General features: G+C 38.8%; 1 protein-coding gene and 1 long non-coding RNA gene across 3 annotated transcripts in view; one reads left to right on the forward strand and one right to left on the reverse strand.

Moving 5' to 3' along the window:
• Positions 1 to 25218, forward strand: part of LOC111255237 (putative G protein-coupled receptor CG31760) — a 43358-nt gene extending 18140 nt beyond the window's left edge. For both annotated transcript variants that reach the window (XM_022816980.2, XM_086976539.1), the window contains 5 exons: positions 11645 to 11887; positions 16962 to 17149; positions 20147 to 20311; positions 20537 to 20862; positions 22333 to 25218. In XM_022816980.2, coding sequence (XP_022672715.1) covers positions 11645 to 11887; positions 16962 to 17149; positions 20147 to 20311; positions 20537 to 20862; positions 22333 to 23015 — 1605 coding nt within the window. In that variant the 3' untranslated portion in view covers positions 23016 to 25218. The remainder of the gene's footprint in view (positions 1 to 11644; positions 11888 to 16961; positions 17150 to 20146; positions 20312 to 20536; positions 20863 to 22332) is intronic.
• Positions 1539 to 22433, reverse strand: LOC147754041 (uncharacterized). Its single transcript, XR_015318299.1, has 4 exons — positions 22297 to 22433; positions 3473 to 3791; positions 3015 to 3144; positions 1539 to 2490 (listed from the first exon to the last, which is right to left on the reverse strand). It is a non-coding gene; the product is annotated as an uncharacterized LOC147754041 (long non-coding RNA).
• Positions 25219 to 25559: the final 341 nt, after the last annotated feature.

A 25559-nucleotide genomic window follows, 5' to 3' on the forward strand; every position in this document is an offset into this window, starting at 1 on the left:
AGATAAATTTACAACGCATATATTTAAGCGCATTGGCTTCATTTCGTCGTTCGCTGGTAGGAGCAAACAGGTTACAACCACGCGCACCAAGTTTCCATCCATAAAATTGGTCCTATTTGCCCTTATTTGCTCCGTTACGGCCCGACCATGCAGCCGATCTGACGCAATATCCTCATTACAAGGCCAATATCGCTAGGTGGGTTTAGCCAAATCTTTTTACACGTATGTCTTTGCGGTATTTTACTAATTTACATGGAATTCCATTGATTTTGTTAAAGCTGGTTAGCGAAGGACTCGATGTTTAACCTTCAGTACTATCAAATTCTGTAGATTATATATTTATTTTTTTACTGACAGATTCAGATACTCGCTGTCGACGAGCAAAGTGACTATCGTGATTTCATTCCGCGTTCCGATACCGTGTTGTCGTACATCGTACCACGTACGTACCCTGTAGCTCTGTAGCCTTTGTCCGGTAAGTATTCCTATTGTGTTATCGGTCCGGGTGGGCCCGATAACAGGATAGAAATACTAAAGCCTTAGCTGATCTGCAGGGCTAGACATCGTCTCTCGGACCTAATAACGTTCGATATTTTCCACAGCACGCTCGTTACCGCCATTCGCCTAGAACTAACTATAATCGCCTATGAAGCGCTATAGTCGATGCACTGATGTTGGCATATTTGATTGTAGGAAAGCGGATTGACGAATCTATAGGATTGGCTTTGAACCTCAGAATGCTGGGGTCTGCCACTTTGTTTGCCTTGCTAGTTGCGGGCTTTGTACGTTAATGTGCGTTCTTTGGGAACAACGATAACAATCGGTGTTCTTTCTTTTCTAGATGCGTTCTTAGAAGTGGATGTCAGATTTTCTGGGTGTCTAACTACGAATTACCCAAGTGACTTTGGCGCAGGAATTGACTTTTGCTATTGTGACGAGCTAAGCGAGGTAACCGATCGCAGTCTTTTGGACACCGCCCAGAAGCACACTAAATTCAAGTTTAATGCCCAGTTGATCTAGCAATGCTCGTTTAAGATCCATATTTCTCTCTACATCTTCTAGCGGTAAAACAACAGCTCATGTAATCTGCCTGGAGGCATTTTGAATCGTATGTAATCGTTTCGCACACCGCATGAGCCGAGCTACATGCTAAGCGTACCTCTCGGGTACTAGGCCGGTCGCTCGCGATCCTTCCAAAAGCGCTCATATTCCTCTACCCACCTTTTCGGCCTAGTACTGATTGGTCAAATGTCCACTCGCGGCTTTCGTCCAATCGCGTAGGCGGTATACTAATGAACTTACTACCGCGTTCATAACGCTAGCCGTTCTGTCGCTATTGCCAAAATAAAGCGTATTGATTTTGCTTTGTTGCTGGCTATTAAGCACGAACGCTCTAGAGCCACTTGTTCAGCTCTAATACAAACCTTGATGTGATCTTATTAATTAATTTGTAAATAATAAATAAATAAAATAGTTTGTTGTAGAAATATGTATACACGCTCACTTGATCGAGAACAACCACAAAATAGTGCTAACAACTTAATTGGATGTTAATATTTCTTTATTAAAAATTTTACATATTTAGTATTTTATTGATGTGAAACACTAACAAAGTGAGCTATCTTGGCGTTTTTTTATCACAGTATTTGTTTCATCAAGTTTTGGCCATATCCTTGGCTATACCATTAAAATGGCTGTAAGTTTGTATCCATGAATTGCCGGAGTACATTTTGCTTTTCAATGACCCCTTTTAAAATAAGCCGAATGAAGTTATATCACATGAGCTGAGAAGCCACTCGACGTCATCCCGCCCGGACATTAGCCTCTCGCGGCATCATTTAATATTTAATTATGTTTTTATTTACGAAGAGAAATAAATCATTTTGGTGATCTTCGAAACTTTTTTTTATGATTTGTGGTATAAGAAAGCCCGATACCATCCCCTTGTAGACTGCGACCCACATGCTGCATTAGACAGTGTTTTTTGAAATGAAAATCGCCTTCGTGGATAGCCCGGACGTTCTCCAATCATATAGGCGATAATGTTATTTGTTCACACACTTTTTAGGTAAGAATGCCATCTTTGCTGAACACAGTTTTTTCGGGAAACAAAAGGGCCAGAAAGCAAGGAAGTGGCCAAAAATGGGTGAAGCGAACAATTGCCGCAAAGGATGCCCACCTCATTAATGTTACATTTAAGAAAATTTATGGGGTTTCCAGTAAGGAGAGATCAATGTTAACACGTCCAGTCTCTTTTTTCCCGTCTGTTTGAAGTCAAGCCAAAGCAAATGCTCCTCCTTATGTATATCCGATGTAGTGCGTTCAAATTGGGGAAACCTTTGGCGGGCTACCTTTGATGATGGGCATGTGTTCATCCGCTATTCCTGGTACCAGACAAAAGCCATTTTTTTCCAAAATGAAACAGAAAACTCGTCATGGTGGAGCATCATTTTGGCAAACGACGATAAGCAATTATACAATCTCCTCGCGCTGAAAAGTAGACGAGATTAAGAACTTTATTCTTCTCCCGAAGGTCTACGTTATCGGCAGCTTTGATGCGGGTTAAAAAGAATCCAAAGGAAATTTCTATTATCCAGATTTGAATGCCTCAAAAAGTTACCAAAATGATTAAAAAAGCTATTTATGATTTACCTTGATATTTTGAAAAGAGGACTATAAATTGCCGATTGGGTTGTCCAGATAAGCACCAATAGCTAGTTTTTTGAAATTTTTCAAAAACCCGCCTCTTGTAGCTATTAGTCGTGTTGAGCCTTTACATTTTTCAAACCTTTGGCCTGCTATCGGCCCACAATATATATCATAAACCCATAGAAATTTCGTATCGGCGAACCAATAGATAGATGACATACTTTTTTTTGACTACGTTAAATCAACAATATTTGTTAGTCCTAATCTTCATGCGGCTTTGGTTTTAAAAATCAGTTTACTTTACCAAAGATTTAGGAAAAGCTTTTTGTTGCCGGTGATAGCATGCACAAGCACGCTAAACGCACCTCGTATAGCTGGCACACCCGATCACGGTTGCGGGCACGTCAACTATGCGTGCTAAATTGTGTGCTTCAGCTGAATTGTTTTTTCTGTCGTGACCCTCAAATAATTGTGCACAATGGTCTTTGACGCCTCCTGGAACGGCCAAGACTATACCAAGTTAACCTTTTTTAAGAGTCCTTCAACGCTTTTAGCTCACACAACGCTGGAATACTGCCGTTCAAGTATCACGTCTTTGAGTAGAACTTCACGGTCTTAAGAAGGATTTTCTAAAAAAATCTGCGAAGACTCCTTGAGTGTACTTGGAACACGATGCGACTGCTTTTATGGAGCCACCTCACAGATGTTGCATATCTAGCTTGATTATTCCCATTCCCATCTCGTGTTGTATATATAAAAAGAAGTACTGCTGCAAATATCCGTAGTAGTATCTGAATTGTTGCTGTTTTGCCGCTGCCCTTACCTTGTCACTCTTGTTACGACTTGTCTACCCTATCCGTTAGCTGGCAGTCATCGTAGGGGTGTTCGTGAGGCTTGTGACCGAGAAAACAGAGTGAATGAGGTGCCAAATAATCTATCGTATGCTCTTCATTTTCCTTCTGTTCCTTTTCCGCTTTCTTCCATCCCAAAGAGATTCACTCAGAGACTGGCAATACAAGACGACCCGGTTCGCTGTCGACTCACCCGCCGGAAGGCAACTATTGGGAAGCAGGGCAGATGCTGCCTGTTTTCGGTAGGGCGCCAAAATGACGTGAATGGGGATCGGGATCTGGACGAAGGCACTGAAAATCGGGATATGAAAGGGTAAAAAAGGGAAATGGAGGACAGAATCCTCATCGCGTGAAGAAAGCCAAGGCTCCTACATCGGCTCTTCTTCTAGTTCTGTTTTGGGCCCATCAATAGTACTGTTGCCTGCGCTATAGTGTTTCTGACGTCTACCAACCCTCCGTCCCTGACAGTTACTTCGCCCCATCCGCTACACCTCCTATTGCCCATGGATTCTAGTTTTTTTTTTTTGAGATCCTCTTCATTCGTCGCCCTTTCCCCGCGTACGCTGCTCCCCATTTCGCTTTCCCAAATTCCCACAAAGCCAAGTCCGGCCGTCTTCGCTTCGTCTTTTTCTTATCCTTACTTCATTCGATGTTCTCCTAGGGACGTCTTTTCCCTGCCGCTTTTGATGCATTTGCAGCAGTCACAGTCTCGTAGCAACATTTTTGGCGTCGTTGGTCGCATCATCACCATCTACTTGGCCGCTCATCCTTTGCAATGGGAGAAAATTTCGGGATAGGCGACAGCAGCCAGCGAGCGACAGGACTGCCCTTCAGGAGAACAAGGAATGAGACGACGTCAGCAACGAAGACAACAACGTCATTCTGGAGTTTCCTTGCCCCTATTCTTCTCAGCCCATTCGCTGGACACCGGAGGGCGTAGTAGGATTTTGTGCGTTCAGGCGGCAAATGGAAGGATCGCGCCGCAGAACGAGACGCTGATGAAACAGCCCAAAAGCAGGAATCACTTCATGCAGGATCCTGCGCATTGCCCCATTTTCCAGCTTCCTGCTTACGTGCACTCCTCATCATCCTTGCGACGAGAGTTCACTAGAGTTTGAAGTCGATGACGTGTCTGCTTAGCTATTTCAATTGTCCTTTTTCTCAACGCTCCTTTCCACGGAAACTTTGTCTATACACGAATGTACCGGTTCTCGGGACTGCAGAAGCTGGTATAAGGCTTTTAGTGACGTTACTGTTAAACGTTGGAATACGGTTGCCTCCGTTAAAGCACAGTTCAGATTTTCATCCTGTTTGGTGTACTAGTTAACTACGTTTTACCGGCTCTTGACAGACTTGATGTATTTCATTTGTGTTTTTGCTTGTTAACATTCTCATTTGTTATAATATAGTAGCGCCAATCTATGGTTAGTCAGTGTTCTACATGTTAATATATATATATAATCATTGCTGGTTAATATACTTTAATAAATAGAACGTATTGATGCTGTTTTCACAGAAACTGTAGGCCGCGATTTGTCCTAGTTCCTAGATCTTGGTTCAACTAGGGTTCTAAGTTTAGTTTTTAGCTTAAAAGAAAGAATATTACATGTGTTGCAATGTTCGAGAAGAATGCAATAAAGGTGTTTTTTTATAAAACAGTTGATTATAGGTAACGTACATTCACACCATTTTGAACGGAAACGCTCTACATGCAATTTCTACAGCCTACATATACAGAACTTTCTACAAGCGCTCTGTGTAATAAACTATTAACCCGGCCCATCGATCATTATTTCGTTTAAACTGAACTTTAGACGTACAATTACAACCAAAGAAAGAAAAATTATATGTAGGCTATTGCGACAATATAGTGCTGTTTTGTAACTATTCAAGTCAAACTACGTATAGAAATTGCCAGGCATCGCTTTCGGGTCGGTCTATTATTTAGAGGGGCATTTCAGACCCTGTATCCTTTAATATAGATGGCATATACTCGACTTTTTAAGCTCTGCAAAAACTATTCTGGGTAACCGCGCGTTTTGTTCAGGCTCGTCTTGCTGCCCAACCAGATCAGAGAAGGTATCGGTGTAACTGATAGCGGTCAATTGTTCTTGGCAATGCCTCCAATGGATTCAGCGGGCTCTCCATGGCGCTTCACAAATTGTTGAAACTGTCGACAAGCTAACACGACTTTGTTTGATATCAACACCAATGGTAGCGACGAGAAACGTGTTATCGACCCAGCCCCTATCGGGGGAAGGGGGATATGTCCTTCTGTACCCCTATGTATGTATCACTCTGTGCGTGGCAGCCGATTCACAAATGCCTTGTGCAGCTGCTAGTTCGGCAAAAGCTAACCGGAATAGTGCGAACGACTAGATAGCTAAAGAAATATCAATTCGTGATAACCACAACGAATGGAAAAGCATACTATGGCAAATTTACCAAACAGGTAGCGTCTTCCTAGCTGGCAACATAGATTAAGGTCTTTTAAGTAAGCCTCGGTGGCACGGCGATTTAAAAATAGACAATCAGCCTTGGCAAACAGCTGTTAGTATTGGCATACGCCTGAAACACCCGTTCATCCAAAGTTACTAGAACGATATTGGGAAGTCAGCTTAGAGCAACAGTCCCGTATTTTAACCATAGATTTACCATGAAACACTGAATAGTACCATGTTGTGGTTATAATAAGGAAACTTTCTGCAACAATAACTAATTACATTGTGTGTTATTTACACACCGATAGCACAGAACACTCAAGTGGCAGTATCTAGAAACACTGTGTGTTACTATTTATGTCTACACACCTGTGTGAGGCATAAATAGCGTCGTGGTTTTTCTGAGAGGTGAATTTTTAGCGAAAACAGAAATGGTAAGCTGTCTATATCTAACAAAAGACAGATAGTTTCGTACATGCTGAGTGTTTCGTGACCGTGGTCTGACAACAGTGATTATTCGTAATAGCGTATGCATTCGTTAGTATTCTCTAACCGCTTAAACTTAACCGCTGCAAACATTATTTTACCGGTTGAAATAGCTCACCTAGCTGTATCTGTCTGTTAACTAGTGGCCGTCGATTTCGAGACTGAGAAATCAACAGTGCGCTGTTGATCAGGGGTAAATTCCGTCAACTTTTCCCGCTTCCGGTGGATCTGTTGCAAAACAAGACTTTTTCAAGCGGCGGCCGTGTACAATGCAATATCCGTACCTAAATGTCGGTCAGAATTTGCTACAATGCTTATCTTACTTCGGCTTTAATTCTGACTTTTGTATCCCATGTGATGCATCTAATTTGTTTCTATGGCTCGTTTTTGTATGCACTTTCTTTATCACGCTCTACTGGCCGCGATTGAGGCGTGTCAAATCGTAGACATGTTTCTATAGTCCAAAGATCTACATTCAGGGCGACAATATTCAGCCTGTTGAACCTATATACTCTGCTCCTCATAATGACCACTCATATTTCTATCGAACGGCATTTGACGATGTCTGAAGCGATACTGCGGCTTCTGTTGTTACTGAGCTTATTTTATCGACCACTATCCAAGATCATGACTTAGTTCTATCACGCCTTATGACTTCCAGTACCTGATACTGAAGCTCGTTCTTGGGCAATATATTCTCGAAGATCTTTTTCCTTTTAGCATAGGACTCAGCTTGAATTTTTTAAGTTTTTCACTACACTGGATATATGTCTCTACAGCTTCACCTCGCTATTGTAAACACTCGTTCGGTCTCTCCTTAATTAGCGGGTTTTTCGTCTCAGGAAAAAAACACTTCCTCGAACAAACACTCTGAAGTTTTATTTACGACGGAGCGTGATCGAGACTTCGAGTCCGTGCGAATCCGCTACACTTATTAGTAACGAGCAACCTTATTGCCCGTAGCTCGAATAACTTGAATCGTTTTAGCCATTGCGCTATACTCCGCACGTTTCACCGAAGAAGTCTTGTAATTGACTAGCACCAAGATACACGCCGCTAGTAGGTTCTTAGTACACGTTTTCCTATTCATCTTAAAGACGCGTTCCTGACGTGGTCTCAACTGCCGTGCACACTTTTTCCCTCTAATTAAGTTCTTTGCGATAGAGTTGATGACACCACGTCTCATGCCAGAGTGCCAATTACTAGTCAGATGTTCCAAGAAATACATTATTAAGCCCAAATCATTCGAACTGTCAGCGCAAATCTCTCACAAAGCTATGAGTCGTCTAAACTAATTCTCTCAATTTCTTTTGTTTTATCTGGGAATTTTTACAAATAGCGCTGCGAAAGTCGTAAGCACACCATCCCTGCCGTGCCTTATATATATATATATATTGAACTTTATAATTGGATTAAACTTTAGCGAGCTTTTTACCGCACCAGGTAGTCGTTCATATACTATTTGCTGTACTAATAAAACAAGTTCTTTCTAGAACGAAACGGCAAACTCACGATATAAGATAGCAGGTCCTTTTCGAAATTTGAGCGAAAATTAGATATCATCCAAGGTATTCGCGGTGAACGAAGCGTCAACGAAATCATAAATCAAATCAGCAGGGTACTATGCCATGAATGAGTACGAGTAAAGCAAGCAGTCTCCACCACAGCACAATGAAAAATCGACGAGATGGAAAAAAAAAACAGTGCCAACTTCACAGTTAATCGGTGCCGCTCAAAAGCGTATTTCTGACGATTTTTCTGTTTTAATTAGATCATTAGTAAAAAGATTTCATATAAGTAACCATACACGTCATATTTCGTAGAAGCACGGACATTTTTGAGTTGAATGAACTGAGGGATTTGATCGGTGTCGCTTGCTCTCAATTATCCCAACGGGTCTGGTAAGAAAAAATCATTTATCAGCTGCAGAAATAACCATTGGTTCCCTTACAACCCAGAATTTTAGATAAAACTAAATTTCCGGCCAATGCTAGTATTCGAAGTGTGGTATCCAGTAAAAAGACGTCGTATCACCATATTTTTGCCAAAAAAAAGGCGAATACATTATGCGAGCAGTCCAAAAATCATTATGCAATCGTGGATAGCTGGAGTGCGTGAACAGGTGTTAATAAAATGATTCCGGAATGAGGATTCTGAACAACCCAGATTTTAATACTTCGAATTACTATGTACAGGGCGTAATTGAGCGAAAGTTTAACAGGTTTTGACATGGCAATATCGATTTATTTACTTTTTACTATCCAAAAGATGTTTGCAGCGTTGCAAAGCTTCCGAGCGGTTTAGTTCCTGAATTGAAACTGTCATCGCAACTACTGGCGGTTAAATTAAGTAAAAGTGTTTTTAGCACACGGAAGAAAATGCTCAAATATTTGTCTTTGTTCGAAAAAACTCTAATCCCGCTTAGATGCTCTACTTTGCATACATGAGTGGGTGTCCTCAGCGTCAGCAGAGACACTTAGTACCACTTTAAAATACTCACATTCCTCTTTGTATGTTATTTTAGATCTTTAATGTTCACTGCTTTTTTTCTATGAATATCCTTTATATTACAGAAAAATTACGCTTCCATATCTCTTCTCATCAAAATAATGATTTAGGTGTTCTTAGCACCTATTCACAAACGTTTAATATCGTGAATGGTAGACACTAACAATCATCGCTTAAACAAAATTACGTATATGGAAATATGGAGGGTCTTAATTAGTTACTTATATGCTGATACGTACCGGAACAGCATTGTCATCCTTACTGGGGACCTTCCACAACCTAAATATTTACAGCACAGCTCTTTCGGGCAAGAATGTGGTTTCTTACGATGTAACATTTTAGATTTGCATATAGAAAAGTAATAATAACGGCCGGTTTTGTTTACTGCTCCTCGCGTCTGATCTCTTCCGGACACATACAAACCCAAATTATTTAATTTTTCGTTTGCTGATGGTCGTACCGTCGTTATAGATGGCTGTAAAGTTCTTCGTTTGCCTAAATATAATAAACAAGATATTTTGCTCGTCAAGATCACAAAGTCCTATCCTTATTCTTTTTGGGGAGCATGTTGAATGGCAAACAGACTGTATTTTTGATACTTGTTTATTTCCTATCTTTCCAATGACCAAAAACTCTGGGACAAACTAGAACATTTGCTTCGTGTACGACACGGAGTATATAGTTCACAGGGGCGAATTTATTTAACGATTATTTTTGTTTAGAAGTGACGTTAAGGAGACTCGCGACGAGTGAAGTTGAATGGCGTGCATTGACTGAAGTTTGGGTTACCTAAGCTATTTTTCAGTAGAATCCTCAACCATAACTCGCTCTGCGCTCCGTACCTATCTTTAATCGGTTCGACAGCTTTTTGGCTTCGATAAAAGGTAGATAAGAAAAGTCGAAAACTTTCAATTGTTCTTAGTGTTTGTCTTTTCCCTTGATTCCTCGTGGACTTGTTGAGCTTTTTTATTTTATAAATATTCCCACAACTGGTCTATTTTACCTATAATAAATATATAATGATAAATACTTAATTTGTGTTCTTAAGTTTTCTTCTTTAACAGCATTTCCTGCTGCGTGTATGGATTCCCTCTTCGGCACTTTTCATTTTACCCATAAGCTTTCTACCTGCTCTCGATCATTACGAATTAGCAGTTGTCCGTGGAGCTCTGAGGCTCGGCTCTTGTTTTTCTTTAGGTTCTCAGCACCTTGAGTCAATCGTTCGTGTGCTCATTCGACTGCCGTATTCTAAGATTTATCAAGCTCATATATCGTCATTTGTAACGTTCATGAAGAATAAGAATCAAATAATATAATTTTTTTTGTTTTTTTTTTGCGATTATTGGGTCTGGTCACGATCTTATATTCCTATGTATATACAAACACTTGTTAATGTGAAACTCCTCTGATGAAAGTTGCAAATAAAAAAAATTGTGGGATTTAATTGTTGGGGTCGTTCTCCTTTTCCTTAACTTTTAAGTGGTAAGTTGTCAAAAAAAGTATCGACCGTTTTTCCACCGTTTTTTTTTTGAAACAACTACGAAAATATGAAAATAAATATAAAATACGCAACTATGAAAATAACATTACTAAACTGTGTATGTGCTATTTGCTCATTGCTGGTGGTCTTTGGCCATTGTTCTGTATCGTGTAACCGTTTATTACTGTATCTGTAGGAATTCTCTAATTTCTAAATGAAAAAATATGACAAGTTTTTTTTTTCAGTTTTCCATCCCTCCATTGAAACAAAATGAACGCCATTGAAGAAGTTCTGAAAAGACTGAAAAAGATGACAGTCCCTGCATGGATCAGGCCGGCTCTAGGGCCGACGCATTAAATTTTCCGTTCAAGTTCTCCCAATTTTTATCGGATAGTTAAAAGTGCATGTGGTCTGACATTGTTATGGTGAAAGACGACGTCTTTTTTGTTTATTCATCGATTTACAATCAATTTTTTTTCAGTAGTTTGATATAAAACTGTTAGTCATTGGTAGCAGACGTTCGTGTCAGTCGTCTTCTCAGGTGGCATTATTCCCTGCAAATTTTACTAAACATGTACCATCACTTTCTCTTGTTATCTGTTTGGACTTTGCCACAGGTTATGAAGCTCTGTTTATTTTTCATTTGTACACTGTTGTTGTATGTGATCTACTTTTCATACCCCACGATTAGTCGCCGTAGAAGTGGCTGGATTTCATTGCGTTTCTGTACTTTTAGATAGAAATACGATCGAGTAAATTGTTTCGTGTTAATTCGTATGGCATCTGACCTTCTTTTTGCTGCCAATACTCTACAAATTGTTTAAAATATTGATGGTAGATACGTAGTTCTTCGGCGATGTTCTGGCTCTTCACGTGTTGGTTTTACTCAACTTTCGTGATAATTTCATCGATATTTTCACGCTCGACCACTACGAGAAGCGCCTTTCGCATTGAAGTCTTTAGAACAAAAGCGAGAGACCCATTTTTGAGACTATTTCTTCCAGTAACGCATCTTGGCCACAAACAGCAATTTTTTTTTGTGGGGTGTTGACCCAGCACGATTCATATTACCTGAGATATGTGATATTAGAGGCATCAAGCTAAAAAAGTCAATTCTATTTCGGCAACCTAATAATAGCAATCCTGGAATTAAAGCCTTGGTTTTCCCTTATCTTTTCGTTGCTATCTAACCCTTTGGCCATCCCTTCTATTAATTTCTCGTTTTACAGAAACCAATGCCTTGGCCGCAACACAGTAATCCTGACCAACCACCTAAACCTTACGCAGTACAGGACACCTGGACATTGCCGTATTTTTCTTGTGAATATCGTAAATGGGTTGTTTCACATCTGTCGTTCGTGATGACTAAGTACCGCGTGGCAGTACTTGGGGTTGACCTCGACGTATCAGACATTGACATCGATCAATGCGATCCAGAGTTGCGCCCACACCCACAAACCACAGCTACCCTGGTATGTAAATATTGATTATAGGTACAACAACCATAGATACGAAATTAATTTACGATCGGGTAAGTATGTCTTATGTTTTAAATCTTATGTAGCAGTACACTGTCTTAGTATAGGAATTATCCTAAATATCCATCGAGCGGAATACGTCTTACACATTTTAAATTTTAAAAGGATTATGGGGGTCGTAAGGGTTACGATGTAAACTGTGAGACCAACTCAAGCAATATGCTTTTATTATAGGAGGGCCTCTGAAGAACATGTCACTTGACATTACATGAAATTCGGTCTAATTTTCATATACTCAAAATTAAAGGAAAACATTTTAAATGATTCTAAATAAAAGATCACAACAGCTCACCGACAAAGACTGTCGATTCTTTCGTTATGGACAATTAAGAGCGTTTCGGTGCTTCAGGTTTAATTGGAATATTTGTCCATGGGTTACAGTCAATACTTCGTTTACTAACCTATTAAGCTAACATGCGCTTGCAGTAAATTCCAATCCCATGTAGAAGAAATAGCTTATAAATTCATGTTTTTTTTTAAACTGGAGTTTGTCTAACGTATATGATCGCCTGCTGTGAGCTTCACTGTTAGTGCCATGATACCCCACGCCAAGCCAATTTCCAATTGCGCGGCAGTGTTAAATGCAGCTTTGAAATCTATTTTAGTTACAAAACAGCTTTTTGCAGAAAACCCTTTTCCGAATGTCTTTTCCTTTTACAATTTTTCCACTCGTCTGAATGGAATGGCAGAGCAAAACGACTGTGCTCGCCTGAAAACGAAAAGGCCGTCAAAAATACTCATTTTGGATCATGTTCAGTTTAGTTCCTATAAGCTAAACGGCTAGCTGTAGACAGTACAAAGGGCTTTCTGTCTTACGGATTTTGAAGTTCCAGAAGATTTGATGCCGCTATTGGTAAAAAGGTGTGTAAAATATTGGTACAAGTGATGCAGATGTGCTGAAAGATTTTACACAAAGGTAGTTCTTAAGTTTCAATCGCAAACCATTATTATGTATAATCTTTTACCGTGTATATGGTAACTTATAGAATTTTCCACTGTGAAAGCTATGCAAGAATTTATCAAGTTGATTTTTATTTGAAATAAAATTAGATTTAGATGAACCTAAAGGAGTTAATATGCTATAGATATTACACGTTAATATTTAGACAGTTGTCCTAAAAGAACTGGCGAAATTTTGAAAAACTCTGATCTATGGAGGTACTGTCTGCTAGGTAGGGTGAGTAGCACAAGACTGTGTCGGCTGTAGCTCTTCTGTTCTGTCCACTGCAATTTTTGTTATTTAACGTCGCGCAATAGAAATTCTTAGATCTGGTCTATCATTTGGCCACTTATTGTATAGTCTATCTATCGTCCCGTCCCGTTGTTCAGGGTACATTTCAGCTGTAATTGACGAACCAGGGTATGAAACTGTGGTATATAGTACTTGATGTAGATGACCAAATAGATCCATACGCTATTTTAGTTGTACATTCGTTGTATGATAAATCCGAGATCTGAATTATTCCCATCCGTACAACTGGTTCCTCACGATTTGTTTTAAAGTTCAAAATTCCTTTCCTAGAATTGTTTAGCCCAACGATTCATGGTGCTTCTAGTAGCAGATTCTTTACTAAAGTTGTCGCACGGAGAGCTCCTTTTTGCGCTGTAGTTCCATGATAGAACCCATAACCTACTCGAATTTTCTAATTTTTTCAATGATATGACACGGGTAAAAGGTGAAATTTTATGCTTACTGCGACTCGCCTGCCAAAAGCTGGGGTGAGCATATCCGAGCGTTCAGTCTCAGATTTTAAAGAATAAATGTGCATCTAGAATATCTAGCGGTATGTCACACCTTGGACAGTATCGCCATTTTGAAATACAAGATGAATGTTCTTGCACACAACATCACCTATCCGTGTATATGTAGTAGCAGTTTTTGGCCAAATATCTGTTGCACACCAAATGCTTAATTAAAGACTACCACTTTTTCTAAATGTTATACACCGTAATAGTACTTGGAGGCCATTTTGAGATATTTCGTTTCAGCATCGATCACTTCTCCATTACGTTGTATCACACATGTATCAGCGACCTACAGATATTTATATATATTTGGAAAAAAAAATGCCTTTATATATTTCAAAGTACCGCCATAGAGTCGGCAAGATCTCCATATCGGAATTTAATGCAAAAGTAAAAGAAACACATTTTTTGAGCTTTTCACCAAAAGATGTGCCTATTGAAGGCAAAATATCAGTATTAGTACTAAACGATGCTATAAAAAAGAATGTTCAAGGCCAAGTATGATAAAATTCACGTCTTAGGCCACTGGGAATTCAAGCAGTATTGAAAAGTGAAGCTATATTTAAGTAAAATATGTATTTAATGTTTTCATTAGAAAAGTAAAATATCTAGCACGGAACCTATTTCGCATCCGTCTGAACTTCTAGTGATTCCGTGTGGGAAATATTTAGTGACTTTATTGACTTGAATCTGATAAAGCAGGTCAATGGCTGTGTCTACGACAGAAACGGTTGTTAATAAATAACACATATTAGCACCGGCCATCTTGGACGCACTTATTATTTCGCTAAGGCTCATTCATGATTTGCATATCCCTGGCCGGTTAGCTCTTTGAAACGATGGTTGAAGGTAGTAGCGAGTGCAAAAATGGAAACATTTCTTTAGATTCCACTACTGATGAATAAAGCGAATGTCAACATTATTTAGCTTAACAAATAGCTTCAACATGTCCACTTGTAAATCAAAATTTTTTATACCATCATATGCGGAGGCGCTTTTATTGTCAACTGGCCTAAGCATGAGCAAGAAACTCGTCATATCTTGTCACATCTAAGACAAAATCGACAAAAAAAACTGGTGCTAATAGAACCGTTTAGTGCTGAGGCACAATGTAGAAGTCCATCAACTAGGCAGTATAATACGGGCAGAAGATAAAATGGCGCATTCAGGAAGACCAACACAGTCCCAAGAATTGATTTATTGCGAGAACCTACCAACTTCGCCCCTGGTCCCTGTAGCTGATCTTTGCGGCTTAGGTGGTGACTCGCATAGGCATAGCGATACTTTACGTGTGAGAAAACCTCATTGCACGCTCTGAGTTGCTTGTTTCGATAGTGTTTATTTAGGATGAGCAATGGAAATACATGGACTGTATAAACGAAAACATAAGTCAACATTATAACACATAGTTTCCCGCATATGTATAGCGCGGTTCTGACATAACGTTGTCGAAATCACCGGATGATCACACTGACTGAACAGAAGGGACGTCTGCAATAGCAGCTCGATTCAAACCTTTATGGAAGCTACGAGAACACTGTCAATCAGTGGGTCCGCAGCAAAAAGCGCTGAGCTTAGGTTCGCGTTAAGCATGTCTGTCTAAGGGCCTGAAGACAGAACAGCTTGAGTGGGCTTCTCAGAGTTGGCGACAGCCACGATGTCGCCTTTCTCAAGTGGTGCTCGAAACTCTGCCCCTTCCTGAAGCATTAACTACTTCTTTCATGGCTAAACCAAACATATTTCACTGCAGGGGCTATATAGAGCATCCACCTAAGCTGGGAAGGTCGCACTTGTTTCGTCGAGGCAAGGTTAGGCAGACTTCGCGTGACAGCCAACGCGTCAAAAGGAGATGCACGAAACTGTTGAGCGAAAGGGACTTCGTCAGTAGAAGTTGTGGATTATCCACTATACTCATAAACGAACAACATGAATTTGAATCGTAGTGCCAAATGTAAACAAAATGGAGCATCTACAGCCTACGTGAGCATTCGATGTGGTGTTTTACAATACCGATGAGCTCAGCACGGGTTCGGCAGTGGACAACTCCTGTCTTTATGTCTATTTTGTGAGACCTAAAATACTGACACTTTCCATAATTTCCATAACATAATTTCCACCTATTCCATCGTGTAATGCAGTCGATGTCTAGTTGCTCTACACTCAGATGATTCAAGAGATGGGTCAGCATTACCTACCCGGCTGTGCTGGTATATTGCCTTTCGATACGCTATTCAATCAGTATCGCCTTAGGCTCGTTTCCATAGGAAAGGTAACGCATTTGCCAAAGTAAGGTCGACTTCTCTTTGCAAAGCTCTAGGTTTTAAAGATTTATCGGGTTAGCCAGAAGCCATCTTAACGTTGGGAAAAGTATGCTGTACTGCAATGGCAGGACTCGCTGACATATAGCTACGAGTTGATGTGAGCTATGAACAAAACACTTAATACATTACAGCTTCCTCTGACATAGTCTTCAGCTAGTCCCAATATGCGATCTCATTCATACATAATTCTTCTGCCTTTCTAAACATTCCGAGTAATGAACAAAGCCGATCGTTGTCAAAGTTCTCCGAGAAATTAACACAGGAAATTTTACGGAGTGCAGACTCTAAGAAAGATAAACATTGAATTTTCTAAAAGCGTGCTTGAATCCTAGCTCTATTTGTATCATATACCTTAGAGTTTTATAGGTATAGTTTTATGACGTACCTTGTGATATTCGAAATTTCGGACAATAGTGCTATCAACCATTTTTACGTAACTTCTCATTACCTTGAAATTGTGATAAATCTTTTATCTAAGCGGTAGAGTAGGCTACAAGCAATGATAGGCACAGCTGAAAATGAACATTAGCAGTAATAGACTATTACACTATAATAAAACGCCACTTAAAAGGATACATTGCAACACATGTGTACATACGAATAGCTTTGACGAAGTACCTTATTCGAATACTACGTTCGGTATCGTTGACCTCAAGCATCTATTTCAAAATTCAGATTCAGATTTTCTTAAGGTAAACGAACAGACACATCACGACGGTAGCATCGTTGACAAGATCTATGATATAATAATAGTTCTTTTTTTTTTTTTTTTTTATATTGTTATTAGTGAGAAAGTTAAACGGTGATAACGGTGTCGCTGGTAAACTAATTATGGTACGGTAACTGAAATTAATCATTTATAGTGAGTGTGTTGAAGCAATCTTTAATGTAAAGGTTCAACATAAATGAAATATTATAAGTAATGGCATTTTTAATTATAGGTGACATTTCAAAGCACACATAAATGTCACAATGAAACCAGTGAATGCGAATTCACGCCACGGAAGGGCTGGGTGCGTGGAGCTTATGTCTGTCGTTGTCGAGAAGGATTCTACCCAAACGCGTCTATCGGACCTCAACCATACCGAGGATCCATAGTAGAAGATGCCTTTCGATTCTCAAACAACACGTACGTAAAACATTCGAAATTAGTTTACCTTCAGTAAGATTTAGCAATTTTTTTTTTCTAATATTTAATTTAATCCTAATTGCCATAATATAAATAAATTCTCTGGTCATTTTAGGTTTTAAGATGCAACAGTTACTATATTTCATACAACCTGCTATCCTACACATACTTCTTCCCTGCATAATGGAAGCGGCTTGTTCTCAAGATAGATATATGGGTAAAACATGCTTGATATTTTGTTTTTTGCTTGATAAGTTATATAGTTGCGTTAAATTCAAACTTGTGTATCACTGTTAGCGTTTGTATAGTATTTTTCAAATAAATTTTTAAGAATCATATTGTTTCACTACTTTTGCGTCCTAGACAACATATAGGCTTCCGTAGACTATCCCGAGAACATGATATTCCTAGACTGAGAAATAATAAAAATAAGATTACTTTATGCTAATCCCACATATGCCGCACTAAATAAAAGTTAGATTTTTCGCCAGATTCCTGTGCTTAATTGGTATCAATCTCTAGAATAAGCCCAACATGATAAATAATATTCACTTTGAATAGATTTGCTTGTCGCTTCTAGAATAGAAAATAGCTAAAGACGTTTGGCCGAATTTTGAAAAGCAATATTGCCACCGTTTTCTTGCAAGTTTTAACTATTCATACGAAATGCACCAAGTCAGAGTTTTAACTGGCAGAATCTCCTTGCAGGTTGATTGATTCACCCTACGTACAAGGTCTTTTACAAAAGTAAAGAACATCGTTAGTTACTATCCTATATACGTATTTCAAAAGGAATAAGAATAATTTATAAAAACTAAGAGTAAGCTCACAATAATAATTTCCCTAAATTAGTCTGTTTCGTAAATTATGTAATTAGACTTATTTCTAGTGCATGTATAAAAAAAAATCGTTTTTATAATATTTTATTATACTTTAGTTTTTTGGTCATGGTTTAAAGTCAGCTAAGCTAAAACCTGAATGGAACAATCATAATGAAACTAAATGGACTTTACGTCGTCTGTCTACAGAAAGAACCCGCGATTTCTAGTTTAATCGTTTAAATAAAATATTATATGTAGCTATCAATCACCATTATTTTTAGGGAAATAACGCTTGAAATTTAGCTTCCCGCGAACACTTACCGCCTCAAATCAATTCGAACATAGGGTTTTACCATGAAGCCAATTAATACAACTTTCATATCATAGTTTCTATATGATTATCGATTTTGTATCATTACCGCCAGACCTTGGCTGACAATTAGTTTTGTTTCAGAGACTGCTTTCATGTACGCATGACGGTGCATACTACTATCACGTTCCTTGGCACCACCATGTGGTTCCCCTATATCGAATAACTACTTTTTTTTTTCTTTTTTTATTGTCTTTTTTGTGTTTTTATTGGATTTTTATTGTCTATCATATACTTGTTTCTCTAGTTGTCATCTAGATACATATTGAGGCGAGTGTCAAGCCGTGATTTACTGTGTCATGTTATATATTGCTATTATCTGTCCTTCTAAGATTTACACTACGTTACATCGCTCTCGAAACATGCCACTTTGGCCATTTGAGAATCGTTGAACTTGTTAACTACTTAACGTTTACTATTATTCTACTACTTACTATCCAATTAATAATATCAGACTTAACATATGCCACTTGGGTTCAATAAAGTAAGAGCATTTTTAGTACCATTAAAGGAAAAACTGAATGGATTTGTAGTAAAGCATAATACAGGGATTGAAAGTTAGTGAATCGCCATCTCGATCAGAATAAGTCCAACTAGCGGGGTCGCGCTCCGCACTTGATCGCTACAAAATAGGCTCTGCCCTAATAATACCTGCGCATAAAATGATTTTAAAATAGTACAATACATTAGAAATTATTAAGTTGTATCTCGAGCACACGGCAGGCCCCACAGGGATGGAACGGGCCCAGTATTTTCTCTTTTACCGTTGTTTGAAATTTAAATCAAACAGATATTGGATTAATTTTAACGGCATCTGTTTCCGCTTTTACGACGCTAAGAACTATGTATACAGAAGTCGGGATTTTTGGACAATGGACACTTCATCATTACGACATCAGGGCCTTGTCTATAAATAGATTTGATCTTGCCACAACAGGACACCTTAACAAGTTTAATATTAATCCCTTTTAGTCTGTGTTTCTCATAGATTTTATGATTGACACTCAAATCACCATCTGAGTAGTGGATAACCTTCAATGACTTGTGCTCATGTTGCGTTTGGGCAAATTAACTTATGCAAAAATGGAGGGAGCGAAACTTAAAGAACGAGTTTCATTGAAGAAAATTTTATTATCGCTTATTTATTTATTAAAATTTACAAGCAATATTATTCACTAACAATAATGGTAATTATTAATAATAGAGGACAAATAATTTGTCCTACGTTCGATCTTGTTAGAAGTAAGTAAGAAGTTACGTAATAAGTACTGATACTCAAGAAATTCCGTGAAATGTTTATACCTCTACAGAGATTAAACTTCCCACCTTACAATTGCGAGGCAAGCTTGTATGAATAATATCGCTGTCGGTGAAGCAGGCAAACGAGACTTTGAAAGTCTCGTGACCTTGATACTGAAAAAGTTCATTGCAACTTATTCCAATCAGTAATATCAGTCAATCTGGGCAACACTTAGCTGAATTTCTTTTTTATGGATGATTTCTTGTAAAACGCGAGCAAAAAATATTCTTTTTTTTTTTTTTTTACATATAGACTTAATAGTTAATAATTTTGCCTGGTAACTAAAATAAGTAACGAGTGATGAGAAACCATTTTACACAATACCGAATATGTTCATAGGATAATTATACCGATAAGAATTCTATTTCCTCAATTTTATGTCTTACTTTTTTTACTTTATTGATATGATTCGATTGTTTTTCTTAGAGTAAAAATATGGTAATAGCAGCAAAATGATAATTTAAAAGGTTGACGAATTTAATATGTGTAATTACTATTTATTACAGAAATGGGTTTCGATGTTTACCCTGTGCACCGGGCTGCACGACTTGTATCGATGCCACCCCATGCCTCTCCCACTACCATTGGCCGTTTCGTATAACGTTGCTCGCGATCTCAGTTATGTGCATACTAATGACGCTTGTCCTGGCAGCCTACGTCTACAAGTTTAGGTAATGGACGGTGTGCGGCCAATTTGAATAGCCAAGGTTAATAGAATGGAATAAGCTCAAATACCGGCGTATGTGCTCACAGTATACTTAATGTGAACATTTTTGTTTAATCATCGCATTTTGTTTTAGAAACATCACTCTGAAATCGAGCAGCACGATGCGCCGAGCTCTTGTACTAACTATGAAATCGGCTTGTTGTTTCTACATTTATTCCCAACACCACAGACGAGTCAAAGTAATAAAGGCAGCCTCGCCGGTATTTCTGTGCATAACCCTCTTGGGTTGTGCCATTATGTACTGTGAGATGGCCGCGATCTTTCCTGTTCTCGATCGTTCGTGCTGTGTTGCAACTAAATGGACACGGCATATGGGATTCTGCATTACTTACTCAGCGTTGCTGCTCAAGACATGGCGTGTATCTCTAACTTACCGCGTTAAGTCAGCCCATAAACTCAAGCTGACCGACCATCAGTTGTTACATTGGCTTTTCCCTATCCTGCTCGAGGTTGCCATCTTCCTCGGCACGTGGACTATTTCCTCGCCTCCAGAAGGTATGAATATTTTTTATTATTTCTATGCACCTATGTATGCCGAGTACGGTGCCTAAATTAGGAAAAACTTTGGCGGGCTGCTTGTTGTAGGCGCATAGGGTCATTCGCCATCCTTAACATTAGAAGGAAGTCTGTTCTTTCTACACAGAAAAAACAAACTAATAATGGTGAAAAAACAATGCCTAGTCGTAATTTGAGCGGAAATAAGCTATTGTCCAATCTCTTCACGCTGGATCAACTCTTACCAAAGCGGAAATTTTCCTTTTTGCCCAAAGTTTACGGTTTACGTTATTATCAATCATCATGCGGCTGCTGGAAAATCCAAGAAATGCTTTTATGGGAGCGAACCGGAAGACACTCAATAGTTTTTAGGGTTAAGGGGCTCAAAAATACATAAAAATGACCCAACGAGTTATTCTTGATGGGTTGGGGATTTTCGTGCAAAAATAAATGCCCTTCTGGAGAGAGAAATATCAACTGACAATTGAATCAGTCTTCCAGATGAATTTTACCGAAAAGTTTTTAGAAAACCTCCTGAACCTTTTGTCATTTCAAGTCTTTGCATTTTTATGACTTTTGACTTGAAACTTCATTACGTTGGAAATTTTCATTCATAGCGTATTGGAGCATATATATATTCACCAATATTATTCAACACACGGTTACTGTTAAAAATTTTTTGCCGGTTGAAGAATGAATATTTTGAAAATGACTAATAAGTGGTTCAGGCCTTCTATATAAGCGGTGACCACGGTGAATGGTAGTGATATTAAATAAATGCGACCATCAGGAATAACTCTTTTAGCACATATAAAAAACTTCGTTGAGGTATCTGTTTTTGTTTTGATATAGTTTTAGGAAGAAAACATAAGAAAAAGCCCTATTTTTCGTGTTTTACCTTGAATATATATATATATATATATATATATATATATATATATATATATATAAGATAGATTTCGATGAACAACATTTGGGAAAACTCATTTTTGCATGTATGTATACAATAAAAAGATCTGCAGTATATGCCAGCTTGTCTTAAAACTAAAGGTTGTCAGTCTCGCATGTCTGAATAGCAGAGAGGCCATCTGCTTAGGCATTTTACCTAGAATTGATTGTAAGAAAAAAACAATATGTTGAGTAGAGGCAGTCACTCGGTTCCGTACAGGTCAGTTATTGATTTTATGGTCACAAAGGTTGGCAGTCACTGCTACACCATTCCGTTGACCAGTATAGGTGCACGTGTAAAAGATCAACCTAATGGTCAACTACCGTAAATACATCTTTTTTTGACGTATTTACCAACGCTCGCTAGTTTGAAGCAGGGATTGTCGTATAGCTACTATAACCAGGTAACAATACACTTGAAGGGATACGCGTTAGCCATCTAGACCACATTTTCCTAAATTAAGTTTTTCTGTTGATGTAACTCACCTATGTCTCCCACATTTGTTTTGTATCGTTTTTTAGGCGTGTATATTAAGGACTGGTCGGGATTGAAGTTCAAGATCTGTGAGTATAACTGGTGGGACCACACCATTGCATTAGGCGAACTGCTTTTCTTACTTTGGGGTATCCGGGTCTGTTACTCGGTGCGACATGCGCAGTCGCTATTTAACGAAGCACGTCACATCTCTGTGGCTATCTACAACATCGCACTAGTTAACACAGTGATGATGTTGTTCCATCTTGTGCTCTTGCCTGATGCGGGGCCCGACATCAAGTACCTGTTCGGATTCATCCGAACACAGCTGTCAACCAGTACAACGGTAGCACTCGTGTTCGGACCGAAGTTCTACCGATTACTGCGTGGCGAAGGCGATTCGTGGGACACGAGCCATTCACGAACGCGTGGCGTATCGCTTAATGGTATTACAACAGGCCTAAGTCACGAAGAGACGCAAATCGACCCATACCAGGAAAACGAGGAGCTCAAGGAAGAAGTGCAACGTTTAGCTGCACAAATTGAAATGATGAAAATCGCACATATGGAACACAACAATCGCCACCTTAAAACATCTGCTGCCAAGGGGATTTTCGGTACTTCGCCAGGACCCGCCGTTGTCAAAGCAATGTACATGAAGCTTGAATCAGCTGATTCACCTGGCTCTCGGGTATCACCTGCTGCTGAACTCGTATCGGAACGAGTCTGAGTTATGACCCTGAGGTACCTTGACAGATTAGCTAGCGAAAATTTGTTGGTGGATTATCGGTAGTAGTAAGGTAAGGTAAGGTTGATTGTGGCTTGTCATGACTATCGACACTATCGAGTGAGGGCAAAATTGAAGTTGTCGTTTCGAGATCAATAAGTGTGCTCGGAAACGGTATTCGTTCCAACGTAGTGCGCGACCGTCGACGAGAGGTAAGGACAACACCAGCTGTTCGCAGAATCGTCTCTAATTTAGCAGCGGCACCTAACAGTAACTACACCCAATTCGTATGAAGATAGCAATAGGCAAACAAAGTAAGACTGCGGCTGGTGATTACATTTAAATGATGATATGTTTAGCATAAATTCCTCAGAAATATTATGGAGCTTAACGAACCCAAAATGGAGGTTGTGTACACATTTGTCGTCCAATGCTCAATATGTTGCACGTTGCTATTGGGCCTAGTATTAACAGATCATTCTAGCTATGAGCATGTTCGCTGATAGTTTCGTATTAGCTATTATGGAAGTAGAAATATCCGATCATTACGATGCAAGTAAGTAGATGCGATGATAACTTCCGCTAGGTGCCGCTGCAGATTTGGATACGACGACTTGGAATGGTATAATAATACGACTGACAGTTTGTCCACTGAAGTTACCTGATTTTAGTGCTGACCTACAGAAGCATCGTTCTATTACTGCTATGAAGCTGTACGAAAGATTTACGCGAGAGTTATCCGTAATAGTGTATAATTTATACATAAAAACAGAGAAAGCTAAATGTTATAAGGAATCACACTATATAATGTCAATGGTATATATATATATATATATAACATCTAGTCGAGCTGATAATATTATAAATGATGGCGGGAAGAATTTAAAGGAGGAAAGTTATTATTATTATTAATAGTAATATTATAATGTTAACACAAAACGAATACCACCATGTAATTAACGCAAGAAAGATAACGGCATCATAATCGACAACTTCTTGGCAGTAGGAATGGATATATCTAGAGAGAGAAGAGAAAGCGAAAAAAAAAAAAAACAAAAAAAAAAAAAGGCTCAAAAAGGCGCTATGGACATATGAAATGTTGCATTTTGCTATGATCGCTAAAACTTTAGACATTCAATTGGCTTAATTATTAATACTTTTCGTATATGTGCACTCAAATCGAGTGCTTAAATGAACATAGCCACTAATCTTCCAGTACACCTTCTATTCGAGCGTCATTCCCGTCACTACAGCAAGCTACAATGTCTTGACTGAACGTTGATTTTGTAAATAGTATTAAGATTATAGATAGATATATATATATATATGTATATCCTAATTAATATCATTAAAAATGGGGACGAATTAAATTGTCGGAGCGCTCAACCTTCCCCAGCCAAAGGATTCATTCCATCTTTCTCATCTCAACTGGGAACGACAATAATAATTCACAGTTACGTTAATATCGATGAATATAATCATATACAAATCTAGTACTCGAAACAACTACGTACCATATATATATATGGGCCATACATCGTCTTACAGGACGAAGCTCGAGCTTGGCTCGGTGAAGTAAAGTTTAGCTTTGGGTAATAACATTGACTTGGACAAATACAATAGTATATGGCTAATACCAATGCAACACAGGAATCAATCGTAAGACACCACCACAGCACACCTTGCCATGGAACATCAGTGTTTACATTATCGTTATAAAGGCATTATGTGAACATTTACATTGAACGAGACTATACTACAACGTAATACGTAAACAACTGATAGAGATAGACTGAACAAACTGAGCTAACTTTGAGGGCTTTAAAAATGTAACGACTACTAAGTTTCTTCTGCGAGCCAAACAGATTTTAGTATAGAATATGGATGAACTAGCAGCAACTAGCTTATAATAGTATTGAGATCTTTTGGCGAAGGTCTAATCAGGTTTCGGCTGGTAGTCTACTAGGATTTTGTCAACACTCAGTAAGAAAGGCACCCTTCTCTCTTGCTAGCCACCGAACACTGGTCGGCTAAATAATTTTCGATTGGTTGACAAGATCACTAAAACCAAGTGTTAATACCATTTGTTTCCGGTAATCACGTAATAAGCATAGCCTGACCATAGACAAAACATTGAGCTGAAAATAAATAGCTAGCTTTCCTATATATCTTCTACGAATATAAAATGTTAATTTGTCTCAAGTCACCTGGTACGTTTTTCTTGAATGGCGTATAGGAGGCCCTGTTGAGACATGAGGAACGCTAATGGCATTGCTAAACGTAATGTCAGTGGTTCAACTGGGACTTTACTAATATTCGTACCGCCCGCATCCAATCTACATGTATCATAGCCCCCTGACACCTATTCACATAACACCATTCAATACTTTCGTTGTGAGGGACAAAGCAGCACTTGGTAGAACTAGATAGTATTATTCAGCATCATGTGGCCATTCAAGCCATTTATTAAATGTTACATTCGCGGTTCATGAACAGGACACCATAAAGGCAACTACTGCTGAAAAAATTTGAAACAATAAAAAAAAG

The sequence above is a fragment of the Varroa destructor genome, unplaced genomic scaffold, assembly GCF_002443255.2.
Source record: "Varroa destructor unplaced genomic scaffold, Vdes_3.0 BEIS01001377.1, whole genome shotgun sequence".
NCBI lineage: Eukaryota > Metazoa > Arthropoda > Arachnida > Mesostigmata > Varroidae > Varroa > Varroa destructor.